General features: G+C 31.1%; 2 protein-coding genes across 2 annotated transcripts in view; one reads left to right on the top strand and one right to left on the bottom strand.

The window, feature by feature from the left end:
* The first annotated feature begins 5,162 nt into the window (after positions 1–5,162).
* Positions 5,163–12,800, top strand: LOC128387255 (acetylcholine receptor subunit alpha-like). Its single transcript, XM_053346441.1, has 8 exons — positions 5,163–5,869; positions 6,262–6,306; positions 6,456–6,565; positions 6,957–7,137; positions 7,290–7,866; positions 9,904–9,990; positions 11,315–11,703; positions 12,531–12,800. The coding sequence occupies exons 1-8, from the start codon at positions 5,645–5,647 to the stop codon at positions 12,699–12,701; spliced, it is 1,785 nt and encodes a 594-aa protein (XP_053202416.1). The 5' UTR covers positions 5,163–5,644; the 3' UTR covers positions 12,702–12,800.
* A 464-nt stretch (positions 12,801–13,264) lies between these two features.
* The window catches only part of LOC128387254 (acetylcholine receptor subunit beta-like 1), a 32,974-nt gene continuing 31,027 nt past the window's right edge, over positions 13,265–15,211 (bottom strand). Inside the window, exons 5-6 of the mRNA XM_053346440.1 lie at positions 13,975–15,158; positions 13,265–13,858 (exon numbers count right to left, since the gene is read on the bottom strand). Of these exons, the coding sequence (XP_053202415.1) occupies positions 13,685–13,858; positions 13,975–15,158 (1,358 nt within the window). The 3' untranslated portion in view covers positions 13,265–13,684. The remainder of the gene's footprint in view (positions 13,859–13,974; positions 15,159–15,211) is intronic.

The raw sequence follows: 15,211 nt of genomic DNA, 5'->3' as shown, positions 1-15,211 counted from the left end.
ATTAGTACCAGAATATTAAGATTCTCATCTGTTTCAATATACCAAAACAAACTTTAAACTAAATGATCTAATTAAGGAGCAAAATAACACAGCATTTAAAGGTTAATTCACTCATATGCTTGTGACTCATTTTCACAGAAGAACTCAATTCAATTATTTGTTAGTTTGTATTATTAATAGGTGATTTATAAAAAAAGAGTTTTTAACTTATTATTGTCATTTTTATTCAATCGATCAAATCATAAACAAGTTCAAAGCTTTGTCGAATTCAACCGACATTTCAATTCACCTCACCATCCTATCATCATCATGTATTTTAATATTTGCCAAGTCTTCATGGTCTTCGTGTCATTAGTTAGTTCCAATGTCGTAGCAAGTCATTGTCATATTCTTCCACTTACTACTACAGCCGTTCCAATGTTTCCAGGAACTTCTTTATCACCACCATAGATCTGTAAACGCCGACGGAGTTTTGTTTCATGACTAAATTCAATAAAACAGCTCAATCAACTTAAAATTTTTCTCTTACATTATTTATCATAAATTCGGTGCCGTTCTCAATATTCAGTTCTTTGGGGAAGATTTTCATTCCAGGTGAGCTTTTACGATCGGTGTCATCGTTGATAAGCATTTCTTTATCACGAACGTGCGTTAAATTTTAATTCATTCAATTGATGAGTGAATGATGGTCATTATATTGACTCTATCATATTCCAGTGTTTTTTATTCGCTATTGAATTCAGAATTTTACTGAAACTTCCATTAATCCTTGAGTCTTTGATTCTTGATGCGCATGGGCTATTTACTTCACCTTGAGCATTTTGTTGTTGTATCAAACAATTAAATTTTTTTTTGATTGCTACTTTTTTAGCACAATAATCGTAAATCAGAAAAATCAACAGTTGAAATCAATTCTATTAAATGTTAATCTTTAACCAAATGATTAAATTAACTCGACAATTTATAATAGTAGAAAAGTGAACTACTCTAGTAGATTACTTGTAAATCAATTCTACAGGTTGATTGTAAGAGTTTTAATATATAAAAACATCAAAAACAACAATCAATTAATCGAGACACTCAAATACAAAAGCATCAAGATCAATAGGATGAAACAATAACATGACGATTAAGATGAAAAAACTCATTGTCTTATTTTTGAAGACACAATTTAAGTTCCTTGTTGATTGATTATCTTTGTTGTTGTTTTTTTCCTATTGTTTTTATACAAAGCTAGCAAATGAATGGATGACAATATCCACTAGTGTCCATCTTTTTTGTAACCTCTTCTTAATATCGAATTGTTATCTGACCATCATCACCACTTTTTACCTTAAATTGTCACCAAAGAGCAAAGTTTATTCAGTTAGCCCTGCGATTGTAATGATAACCTGTCAATAAACTGGTCAGTCTTAACTGACAATAAGACCAATTTTTATTAACTTACACGCTGGCTTAGTGTTATTTGAACATAATCATAGTTTAGAATTTCGTGCTGATGTGCTTAAACATTGACGATGTCAGTGATAGTACTCCTTTTCGAATACCCAACGGGTTGTTTAGTATGATAGTCAGCACCACAAGCTTGTCTATAAGGTTTAGGAACAGCAGGACTTGAACCTAGGACTGAAGCAGCTCCAATTAAAGCTACGGGAACCATGATAATTTGGAAGATATTGTAATTCATAATGAGATACACGATGTTTGACTTAGATCCGGAAACTATAAAATTTGCAATGCAAGTTAATAAAAAATTAAATGCTAAATGAAAAAGACAATTTCAAACGCTTAAAATAATTTATTAACTGTTTGTTTGAATACCGAGATTACAAAGAGATTAATAAAAAAAATTAGAACAATTTATATTACCATCCGCGTTAAGGTAGTCGAAATACAACCAACGACTTTGAGTTTGTAACCTTTTTTAGATCATTCACGTAGTTGATGATAATCAGGTAAAGATAACAATTGATAGCTGATCAGATGACCATTTTAATAGATTAAATAGTTAATATGAAAGGGCATTTCTTATAATCATTTCTCTCGATTAAAATTATATCTCATTGATTATCTTTACCTGCTTGAATGATTTAAAAAAGGTTGCAAACTCAAAGTCGTTGGTTGTATAGTGTTGGTTATCAATTTTGGACTGATGCGTTTAACCTTTCAAGGTGTTATCGATAATACCCCGTTTAGAGTACCCAACGGATTGCTTAGCATGATAATCACCGCTACGAACTTGTCTTGAAGTAGCACCAGTAGAAGAACTAGGACCTACGGATGAATTAGCTCCGATTAAGGTGATGAGAACCATGATGATTTGGAAGATGTTGAAATTCATGATGAGAACGATGAAAATGTTTCTTGAACACGAAAGATAATGAAACTTTTTAAGCTTGTTGATGACTTGATGACTTGACCAATTGATTGGAAATGATAAAAACTCAATGAAAACGGTTTCTTTTTATACCAATTCTGAAAAACGATCTATTCAAATGATTAACACTAATTGCTAAGCAACAAGTACAAGGTACTCATACATTGTTTTCGCGTGTGTAAATAATTTATAATTATACGACTTAATTAACCTTTAAATGTTTGTCACTTATTGATAATTTGCATCAAAATATCAACATTCTTTTAGTTCAATAAGTACTAGACAAATTTTAAATTCAAATGATCCAATTAAAGGTCGTTTTATGAGTTAGTATGTTGGCACAGATGAGCTAAGGTGAGCTGCAGGGTGGTTCGTTTAATTTTAGACTAAAAAGAGAAGTGACAATTAGAGTAACTTACCTTAGATTGAATGTAATAAATTAAGATAAGAATTGATTATTGTTGATAAAACGGCCAAAAAATGATAAAATTGTTGTGATTGTTAAGTTTTTTATGATTGCAAATCAAATTTTACATAATTTCTAGTGAGATACTCTAATTATCACTTTTCTTTTAATTGAAATTAAATGAAACACCCTTTAGATTCTATTTTGTTTCAAATGTTGTCGATTAAATCAATCGACTAATGTTGATTTACAATTTAAGCACCTGTGAGAATTAGTCACAATTAGATCCATACAATGTAACAAAGTCAACCGAAACAGTAATCTCATTATTTTATCAAGTTATCTGAGCCAACTTTAATTACATCTCGATGGTGATAATGTTTTCAAATCTCAAGTAATCATCATCAACATCAATGCAAACACCGAAAGCAAAACCCATTCAATGGGTGTTGACATTATTTTCCTATTACATTATATCAACTTTGTCCATCCCTGGAGCAAAATGTAACCCTGATACCAAAAGATTGTACGACGATCTGATGAGTGTTTACAATCGGATAATCACACCGATAACCGAGCCTAACGGTACAGTTATAGTCCGTCTTGGTCTTAAATTAACTCAATTAATTGACTTGGTAAGTAAAATGTCAGAATGGAAAAGAAGTCAAGAACGTTGTAAACAAAATTCGAATCCTGAAAATCACTTTTTCCTCTCTATGGAAATGTCATTCTCTCATGATCATTTTTCTCTAGTAAAGTCCCATTTTCAATTATGCACTCGATAAGATGAAATTTTCTGACTCATATATACTTTGTTCTGATTCGAAATTGAATCATCAAGTTATGAGAAGCCAAAATCATTAAAGTAAGAAAATTTTATCTGACATAAAGGTTGGTTGAAAGTCTAGCAAGGTTTTCAGTTTAATCATCATCATAAATATGAATAAGATAAGGTGGATTCTTCAGTTAAGATTATGCTCATGCTAAAAGGAGTCTATGAAAGGTTAAGGTATCAAAGCTCAATTCAGCTTAAAATCCTACAAAACGGAAAATAAGTCCAAACGAAATCTGAGCACCCATTCATGAGAAATTCAGATTCAAAATTTATATTGCACGCAGACGCAGTTAGGCTTTTTAAGAGCGCGAAATTCAAAAAGAAAGAAAGAGAAAGAGAGAATGAAAGAGCAAGAGACGAGAGAGAGAAAGAAGGAGAAAGAGACGAGTAAGAAGGAGAAAGAAAGAGAAATAGAATCCACGATTAACAAATCAATTAAAAGAATGATTCTCATTTCAGTATCCTAAATCCACGGGTCTCTCAAACAAACTTAACAAAGGACATGATCATCTTCCATAGGGATTTTGCCCCCTCATAAATAGTTCTGGAAATGAGTTTTTTAGATACCTCACAATTCAAATTCACTACAAATTATTGACCTTTTTTTCAAATTAAGATCTCTCTAGGATTTATACTTTTCGCGTAAAACGGGTTTATAGACGGAACTTTGAATCGATTTTGTGGCCAAACTATCAAACATAGAATAAATTTCTTAACACCGTTCAATAGGCAATTTTATGACCTGCATTAATATTCACTTTTCAAATCTGAAATCTTTTGGTCGTAGCCGCTGGAACGGAAATAGACCTTAAAAAGTGACCCTTTCATTTATTACTGAAAACGGAAAACTGAAACTCAACACAGTCGATAGACATTTAAATGCTGTACTAAAAATACTACTGATTTTATTTCGATCTTTTATCATTAGGCTGCAAAAGGCCTTTTCCCGCTCCGTCAATAGTTTTATTGGAATATCTCGAAGATGCAGTTCGATAGGTAAACTTTTTACTTCGATAACTGTAGAGCATTTAAATGTCTATCGACTGTGTTGAGTTTCAGTTTTCCGTTTTCAGTAATAAATGAAAAGGTCACTTTTTAAGGTCTATTTCCGTTCCAGCGGCTACGACCAAAAGATTTCAGATTTGAAAAGTAAATATTAATGCAGGTCATAAAATTGCCTATTGAACGGTGTTAAGAAATTTATTCTATGTTTGATAGTTTGGCCACAAAATCGATTCAAAGTTCCGTCTATAAACCCGTTTTACGCGAAAAGTATAAGTCCAAGCGAGACAAAAATTGAACTAAATTCTATCATGTTTTCTATTCTATTCATGTACAAATTTAATCGAAAATCTGCGTTGGGGGTAGAAATGGATCAAGTCCTTTCGTAAGAAAGTTTGTTCCCGCTTGTCTATTAATAAATAGAGAATAAAATTTCCATCTGGATAACGTAAACATCGATTTAATCGATTAGCTTGAAGAGATTGATTATCTAGAGGACGCTGCTTAGAACTGAAAAGGAAAATAGTTTACAGAGCATGGTTAAGACTTCCATGTAATTCATGTTATTTTGGTAAAAAATCATCAAAGAAAAAGTCGAGTGTATTTTTTGTTCTGAAAAGATTTTTGCTACTTTTTCGAGTTTGTTTACCATTTTTCATCTATCGAAGTGTCCACATCGGACTGACAGTTTGGACTAAAATCCACCGTTTCGTAACCTGCGTATTAACAAATAGCTACTTGGAATCCGAATCTTTCTCTATGAACCTTTTCTCATCTATTTTCACCAAGTTTGCTGCTCAAAATATTTACTTTGCTTAGAACATTTTATCATGTTTTTTGCTGCCAATCGATTAGATCAGTTGATGATTCATCTCAGTTCTAAATTGTGATTCAGTTAAAGAATCAAAGTCAAAGCCTAAATTTGTGTCGCCATCTAGAACTGTATCGAAATGCTCCGTTAAATTTCAGTATCAGTTTATATTTTATAAAATATTCCCAGCACAAAATTGATGCTCGATTGAAAATGTCTCAATGTATCAAATTTCATTCCTCATCTCAGTGGAAATGGTTACTAAATTGCTACTTATTTATACAATTAGCCATCTCAGAGATTGAATGTAATGCTCATGCCAAGAGATTGTATGATGATCTTATGAGTAGTTATAATCGGATAATTACTCCAAGTCTCGAACCAAACGGTACAGTTCGTGTTCGTCTCGGACTGAAATTAACGCAAATCATTGATCTGGTGAGTATTTCTCAATAACAAATTCAACTCAGTTCAATCTGAGTTCGAGTAAGATTCAAACGTAGCCTTTGACTACATTTTCTTGTTGTTTTCTAATGAACAAGTGTCGCCATCTAGAAAAAACTTCTAATCTCGATAAGAATCAATTCGTGAAATGAAAATTTACGATGATAGAGTTTTATGATAATTTGAATATTAATATAAAAAATTGATCCAGAATTCATAATGTCAAAGATTATTAATCTTTAGTAATAAGAAAATATTATCATGCAAAGATTTGATTACTTTTAGTTCAATCGAGTATCTTTTTAGTTTAATTAATTATCCTTTATTCAGCTCGAAAAATTAAGGTGATCATTTAACCTTTTCATTTGTTATGAATTTTATGCCAGAACTTGAAGCAACAAATACTGACCGCAAACATGTGGGTTCCTCAGGTAAGAAAATAATTCTTTTATTAAGGCCACCATGACGATTGTTCTTTATTCTATTTATCGGCAAAAGTCATTTCCAAGTTCGTTAAATGTAATTTAATGAATGTGTTATGTTCAAATGTGATTTCTAACGTTTGTTTTGTTAATCAAAGCAATGGTTTGACCCGAAGTTAGTTTGGGATCCAGAAAAATACGGCGGAGTGACCGAGTTAAATATTCCCGCTGAACAAATATGGCTTCCGGATCTTGTCTTATTTAACAAGTGAGTTTTTCTTTCCATGGTATTATTAAATCAATCGATTAGGATTATTAGTCAGACAAATACAATAGACTATGAAATATAACCAGAAAATTTAATCTTCCAAGATAAATCCAAGTCACATTCTGATTCCCAAAGATTTCAGTTCTAAATAATCCCATCCTTAAAGTTTGAACAATTGAAATGAGAACTTCTTAGTCTGTTTATGTGTCCATCATAATGGATTTTCATTTGTCTACAGTTGTCAAATGAATTACTTAGATTACTAACCTGTAATTCAGAATGAAATTGGTCCAAGTATTAGAAGGATAAAGATTCCGATACTGTAAACAACCAAATTTGAAAATTTTCTGTTTTTCTTTTCTCAATGTCCATTTAACTTTTATCTGATCAGTGCTGATGGTAATTTTGAACCGACCCTTATAACCAAAGCACTAGTTTCTCATACTGGTAAAGTTGATTGGGAACCACCAGCTCTTTACAAAACTACCTGTCAAATTGACGTTGAATGGTTTCCATTTGATGTTCAATCATGTCTCATGAAATTTGGTTCCTGGACCTATGATGGACACGAAGTAAGAATAAAATATAAATCATATCATTTTTATTCCTTCCTGATTACAAAAACGATTGTGATAATTTTCTTCGTAAACTGGAATTCTCAATTCTTCTCTCTCTCTCTCTCTCTCTCTCTCTCTCTCTCTCTCTCTCTCCACACTTTTGACAGGTTGACCTTCGTCATCTCAATCAGGTAGAAGGATCAATTCAGGTTGATCGTGGTGTAGATTTATCCGAGTTTTATCAATCCGTTGAATGGGATTTAATGAAAGTTCCAGCTCGATATGAAAATGATTATTATGATTGTTGCCCTGAGCCATTTCCGCACATAACATTTAACATCACCATGAGACGGAAGCCACTTTTTTATACAGTTAATTTGATTATTCCGGTTGTGGGTATATCATTTCTTACCCTTCTAGTATTTTACTTGCCCTCTGATTCAGGTGAAAAGGTTGCCCTGAGCATTTCAATTCTCGTCTCATTGACAGTGTTTTTCCTCCTTTTGGCTGAAATTATTCCACCCACTTCATTGGCAGTTCCCCTTCTGGGTAAATATCTACTATTTATCACGATACTTACCACCCTGTCAATCTGTTTTACGGTTTGTGTTCTCAATGTTCACTTTCGATCACCATCAACTCACGTCATGTCTCCTTGGGTTCGATCTCTTTTCATTGATTTTTTACCCAAAATTTTGTTCATCAAAAGACCAACAGCTCACGATTTAGCTAAGGAGCTCGCAGGTAAGCTATAAGCATAAACTATTCATTTCAATCGTTTGACGAAAAAAATGAGAAGCAAACAAAATCTAATTGAAATAAGTTCTCACCATTTTCATGTATATTTGAGCTTCTCCTTCATGATGACCATCAACATATGACTCTAATAATGAGACACAGAATAACTTTCAAAGTAACAGGTCATTAAACACCAATCCAAGCCACAAGTCAACATACACGTTCAGTCAATTTACTCTCTTCCGAATAGTAAATCTTATTAACCTTAATCGTAAGGGTAAAATCTAATAGCTGAAGGAATATAAAAAAAACTAAATTAAGTTATCAAATCTTCATTTATATTCACAAACTCAATTTCCTCCTTCAATTGTGTTACAATGTAATTGGAATGAGGGAGACGGAGGGTGGGTTTGGGTGGAAGTAGCAGAAAAAAAGATCCATTGGCCTAAAATAATCTTAAGTTACTCTTGTTGCATTTTTCTCTCATTCTCTTCCTCTTATCTTCCACTTTACATCTTATCTTCTATCAACCTTTTACCAACCCTTTTATCATCTTCAGAATCTCCATCTGAACTTCACACACCCTGTTAGTGCATTTTTTGCATCATCATCTTGAAAAAAGTTCTGATTGTCTTGATATGAACTACAAACATACATCATAATGTTCATTGAAAGAGAGTGAAAAGAAAGTAATAAGAAGACAAACCATTCTAATTGAAATTTTTATTATTCTCATTCAAACATTCAGTTCTTTCATCATCTACACCCTAAGAATCCACCCCACTCACCTACCCACTTATGCATTACTAAACATTCAATTGCAATTCTGTAAGATGATAAAAAGACTAAGCAAAAAAAAATTCTTCCTCCAATTGACTCTATTTCTTTTACTTTTGCCAAACTTTTCACTCAATAGAAAATTATATCTACTGAACAGTTCAGTTCTTAATCGTTTTTCCCTTCACTCATTTATATCATCATCGACTTTGTCGAATATGTTTTTTTTTCTCCTAAGAAACTTTCTCTCTCTCTTTCTCTTTCTTTCTTTCTTCCCTCATAATATTTATTCTATAAGTTATATGATAATATTTCAATCAGTCATCTTAACATTTTCATTTTCTATTCCACCCTCAATTCTGAGATATATTAAACACGCACCTAAATATATATACACACACAGATTTGTTTTCCTTGAATTTTCACCACCCTGGCTCCCAACTATGCAATCATTATATTATCATGATTATTATTAAATTATAATTTAATAATATTTGTTTGAATTGTTACTTGGCGGTGAAAATGAATTAAACTCTCAACTCAACTGAACAATGAGAAAGCAAAAGAAAAAAAAACTTTTCACTTTTCTGTTCAATATTCAGCTCCATGTTGATAATAATCATTATCATGAAAAATGATGCAACAGAAACAGTTATCATCTTGATTTTAATAACTCAACCCATTGACTATTCAATATAAAATATATATCTATCTATAAAAATATTCATAAATCTACATCATGAAATAATCATGATATCAATGATAATGAGCTTTACTTATGATGTAGTTGAAGTGAGTAAATAAAAAAATTACTCTAATGAGAATCGATCATCATTTGAATCAATTTTGGAATCTGAAGTTGAAAAGTTTCTTGAATTTCATGATGATGAAATTTTATCCAATTCATTGTAAAATATTCATGGTGTTTGCATATGCATCAACATGGGAATCAAACTGCAGCAAACAAAATTAGAGCTACTTGTTGCAATTAAGTGTCATTATTATTAAGAAATTAAAATGCTCACAATAACAGTAACAAGATTAATGATGATAATTAATGAATCTAAAACAATTAACCCAAATTTACAATAGATCATCAGTGATGCTAATCAAGTTGATTATCGTTCATAAACACAATTTGCTATTAGATTCCTCTAATTGTATCAATTTCTCTGTGTATAATTTATTCATTGTTTCGTTAAATTGTCGATGACCATTAATGTCCAGTCATATATTTAATTCAGTTATGAATTCAAATCTTTTCAGCTGTTTCTGGAACCTCAAGAATCATTCATACCTGTGAAGGTAATTGTGATGACCATGTAACGGAACAAGTGACCCCTGGAAATCAATGTAAGTCAATTTTAATCTGAAAACTTAGTTCCTCTAATTGTTATCATCATTATGATAATAACATGGCAGAAAATTAATATAATCAATTCTGATGGGGTTATTATATTGAATTCTAGATCTTGATGTTGATTAATGTTGATTATTATAACTGTTATATTATCATTATCATTATGATATTTTGTTGCTCTTTCTTTTCATTAATTACTATTGAATTTAATTCTGAACACTGTCAATGTTTAACGTTCTTTATACTATTATACTTGTAGCTCAATTGATTTAATTAATGAACTTTGTAACTAAATTGATTAACGTCACAACCATTCATTTGGTTCATTAATTTTTCTCCAATTTCTACATTCAATCAGTTTGAGAAGAAGCAAAAAAACGTATAAACTTATATATATAAACACGAATTAATCAGACAAACGCCTCGAATATGTTGATCGACTAGAACAAAAGTTCTTGTTCACTGAGTATATAAGAGATGAAACTTTTCATCACAAATCTAGAAACGAGAGATGAAGTAAAACTAATCTAGCAGATTAACTGATTATAATAAGGGAAGAGAATAAAGAGATTAATGATCAATTGAATGAACGAAAAAAAGATTTCGAATCTAAAGATAATCATCATTATCATTCATGTATTTGCATTATCTTTGATGAATTTATCATGATGAGGAGACAGGGAGAAGAAAAGTTCAACTTGACAGTGATTATAATCAGAAACCATTAGAATAGCAAATGGAAATTATTTTTGATTGTAATTACAATTAACTGATTGTAAGTTTGGAGGAAAAAAATCTTTTCTCAAACAATTAATGAATGGAAAACAATTTGAAACAAAGTATCATAAATATACATAAAAATAATCACAATGATTAAACATCATCATCATATATTCAATCATTGATTGTATTAACTACTTTTCAAGTTATTCAAAATTCATGATAAACAACATGGGAAATAGTTACTCAAATAATTCATTTGTATTGTGTTTCATTGGTTTCTCATTAAAGTTCAATAGATGATCATTCATAAAATATTCACAAGAATATCATCAAGTGAATATATTGAGACTATGAATTTTATCATGGTTATTAAAGGTTTATCATGGTAAATGATTAATCAAATGGTTTACTTGATCAAAAGATTAACAAGTAGTTAGATTAACATGATGTAAATCAATTGTGAACCCAATTGAAATGGACAAGCAAAGAAATTGCTACAATGTTTACTCATATAAATCATGAAATTAAATTGAATTAATATTGAATTTCTCAATGATTAACATTCAAATTTGATCTGTTTCCTTTTCCACATAGGGTATGAAAGCTACGATTGCCTGAGTGATATCGCTGGACTACCTGTAAATACTGATAATGTTCAAATTATTGGTGGTGATCATGATCATCATGGTCTAGGAGATTCAAGGATTAACCATGGAAACTTATTTAGATCAAATTTATACCAATCAAATTGTAATCAAATAAACTGGACTTGCAATAACAATAACAACCTTAACTATCACAACATTAATGATAATATCAACAGTAAAGGTCAACCTGTAACATCATCATCATCATGTAATTTTGGTGGTTTATCTGCATCATGTGCATGTAATTCAGGTTATTATTCAGAAGAGCTTCATAAAGCAATTGAGAGTATACTTCATATAGCAAATCATTTAAAGGAGGAAGATGAAGAGAAAAATGTAAGTAAAAGTTAAATCCATTTCCATGAATTATAATATCAACATGATATTCATACATATGAATACAATAAATAAAATATATATCTCTCAGAGGTGGCAAAGGTTAGATAAAATTTCCTCCACCTTTTATTTATAAGGGAAAAGGGTTGATGGATAGACATATACACTTAAATAGACAGTGACAATTAAGAAAACATCATCATCATAATCAACGTTTAACTATTAACACCCATTCATAAGTATAATTAAAATGTCACCTTATTATGTTTGCATGAAGGTTTTCTGTTCATATTACTAATGTCAAAGTAATTATTTAACAACCTTGATTATGATTATGAGTTGATGAACAAATTAACATGTTAATCAAATGAAAATACATCTTGGTGTTATATCAGTAAAGTGAAAAAGTTGATTGTCAGTTTACTTTGCAAGATCCATGGGAAAATCATCTGATAAGGTGAAGAAAAAAAGTTCTGTTCTTAATTTAATGTTTTCGGAACTTTCTCTCTTTCTTTCTTTCTCTCTCTCTCTTGGATATTATTCATTAATCGTATGAAGATTATTATTATTCAGGGAAATGAAGGGGCTGATGATTATGATGAATATTATCATGAATGATGGTAAAGAATTTGTTCCATGAAATAGAAAGTGAAGATAATGTGATTCCAATGAACGGATGAATAGGTTAGAGAAGAGGAAAAAGTTTCGATCTTTTTTTATACATCTTTTATATTCTCTTGGAACTTTCGATCGATTTTTTTTGTTTCTCCTACTATATGTATTTTTTTTTCTTCTATTTCCTTCTGTATAATCTTTACACTTTTCAGGTTATCGAGGATTGGAAATATGTCGCCATGGTACTGGACAGAATTTTCTTATGGGTCTTTTCAATTGTTTGTATCATTGGAACCTGTGTGATTATACTGAGAGCACCTTCACTTTACGATGCCGAAGTACCGATTGACCATTTGGCTTTGCAAATGCAAAGATCGTCCTAGTTTACGAGTTTGAACCCACGACTCAATTTATCCTCACATGAATAACCTCAATTTTTACCTTTAATTGTTCAATAAGACGATCAAAAGTTATATAAATAATAATTTTCAAACTTTTTCCTAAAACAAACAAAGAGAAAAAAAAGTTTCTCGAATTTATTTAAAGTAAACATTTGACGATTTTTCGATAATTCGAAAGTTCAATCACTCATGGTAGAGTAAATAAAGAATAAAGCAATTTTCCAATAATAATAATCAATAATTTAATTGTTTCATCTTTTTTTTAATCAATTGATTGGTAACATTTAACTTTTTTGTTTCGTCGATGACAAACAAACAAAAAAAGAAATGGAAGAAAAAAAAAATCGAAATCGAAAACGAAACTTGAGCATTTAGCATTCGTATACATTGTACGTTGTGTATTATTAATATTTATATTTATTATTACAATTGTTTCGATAAGATTTCCGAATAAGAAAAGAAAAGAAGGATTTAAATCTAATTTGAATGTCCATTTTGTTGGTCATTCCAATTTTCGTCGAGGTCCAGTTTTCCTTTTTATTTGATGATAAGTTTTTCCAATCCATGTGCATCTTTAATCATGGTTAACACTTTCATTAAATATCAAAATTGTATTAGTTTTACATTGTTACTATTATTATATTACATTGGCTACAAGTTTAACCAGGTCAAAGGTTAGATGGCTTTTTCGGATTAAACGGAAGTTTCAAGTTTTTGGACATTTGTGTTTTCTTGCTGTTGATCAATGCTTGGAAAGTTATTTACTATTTCAACTTAATCATTTGGGTAAATGATGTTTACTGCTATTTCTTTTTGATTGATTGATCAAATTGATTGATATTAAATTATTGAATCATAATGGGAGCTTTTTTATATATATATACATATGGATGCTCATTATCATTCATGATTAGCTCATTATCATCACTATTATCATGAAAATTTGATTGCTGGGGAAATAAAAATTATGCCAATGTTTTTGATGTGTGATTGGCAATGACAGCATCTTGATCAACATATTCAAATATATGGGGTGCATCTAGAAGGATACACAGGGTTCCTGTTAGGGTTCCAAGAAAAAAAAGGTACAACTGGAAACGATCGATAACCATGGCAACGTATTTCCAATCTTCACGAATCTATGGATTGATTTTGATTGTTTGTTCATTTTTTTTGTCGAAAAAAAAACGAAAGAAAGTTATATTTGTTAATGAGAAAACTCTTGTTCTAATTAAAAAATATTCTAAATTCTTACCTGGATATATTCATCTTCGGCTCTTAAATGTTCAGCGATAAATTCAATGGCTTCAGTTGCTTTGGAAGCCGCTGAGCTTAGACAGATCATATCGATACTTTGATTGTCTATTGATGTTTCATTTTCATTCAATTTTCCTCTATTATTATTGTTTGTTGTTGATGATTGAGCATGAGAAATTTGTTGATTGTGATAATGTTGTTGATAAGTTTTACTCATTTGAGGTAAATTGTTTGAAGATGATGAACGATCACCACTTTGATCACCGAGATAATTTGGACGATAATTTAAATTGGTGGGTGAAGATTGACCAACACCAACAGGTGAACCTGAAAACTGTTCATATGATGATTGACTAATATTTAAATCAATTGGTGAATTGATTAAATGTGAGGGTGGAGGAGGTAAGGGCGGCGGAGGTGGGGGTAATATATTCCCTTCACCCCCAAGGTCGGACATTTCAAGATTCTCTAGAACACTTTTTGAGGCTCTTGGTGAAATTGGCTGTTGATGATGATGATGAAATCTATTAAGAGGATGATGATGATGATGATGGTGTGGACCATGGTGACCATGTGGTTGACCTTCACCAGTTGAACCTAAAGGTGAAGGTGGCATGTTCACTGAGGTTGGTGAAGGTGTCATACGATTTTGTATTGTTGAAGATGTTAACTGTTGCTGATGGTGATGATGGTTAATCGATGATGATGATGATGGATAATGATGATGATAACGATGTGCATTTTGATTGCGTAAATGATGATGGTGTTGTTGTTGATGGTTATTATTATTGTTAACATTACCATTACCATTATTATTATTACTATTATTACCTCGTGCATGAGGTACTCGGGACGGATGATAATGTACACCAAGTGAAGGCATATCCATCATCCATCTCAATCGGGTTCTTTTAGGTCTTTTCATGTATAAAAACATTGGAAGATAATTGAGAAATATAACACGTATCCAATCGGGCATTCGATGAGTTCGTGGTCCACGAAAATTCCAATTTAATATAACCACTGTGACAAGAATTGAGATACAATTCATGATAAATGTAAATAATAAATACTTGGCAATCAACGGAAGCACTAATGATGTTGGAGGCAGTATTTTCGATACCAGCAGCAAGAACACAACCAACGAAAGTAAAATTGAAATACCCAATGTAACCTTTTCACCTTTGGGTTTTATGGATTTTTAATGAAAGAAAAAGATAAATTATCATTAGTTA

Source organism: Panonychus citri, unplaced genomic scaffold (assembly GCF_014898815.1).
Source record: "Panonychus citri isolate SS breed McGregor unplaced genomic scaffold, ASM1489881v1 Contig00077, whole genome shotgun sequence".
In the NCBI taxonomy this organism is placed as follows: Eukaryota; Metazoa; Arthropoda; class Arachnida; order Trombidiformes; family Tetranychidae; genus Panonychus; species Panonychus citri.
This window is presented reverse-complemented; position numbering and strand designations above follow the sequence as displayed.

What these genes read in the sequence shown, in the direction of transcription:
- LOC128387255 (XM_053346441.1), top strand. Translation starts at nt 5,645, where the DNA reads ATGTCTCAATGTATCAAATTTCATTCCTCATCTCAGTGGAAATGGTTA. An exon ending in TAACGCAAATCATTGATCTG is followed by an intron (nt 5,870 to 6,261) that starts GTGAGTATTTCT and finishes ATTTTATGCCAG; the next exon opens with AACTTGAAGCAACAAATACT. An exon ending in AGGAAGATGAAGAGAAAAAT is followed by an intron (nt 11,704 to 12,530) that starts GTAAGTAAAAGT and finishes TACACTTTTCAG; the next exon opens with GTTATCGAGGATTGGAAATA.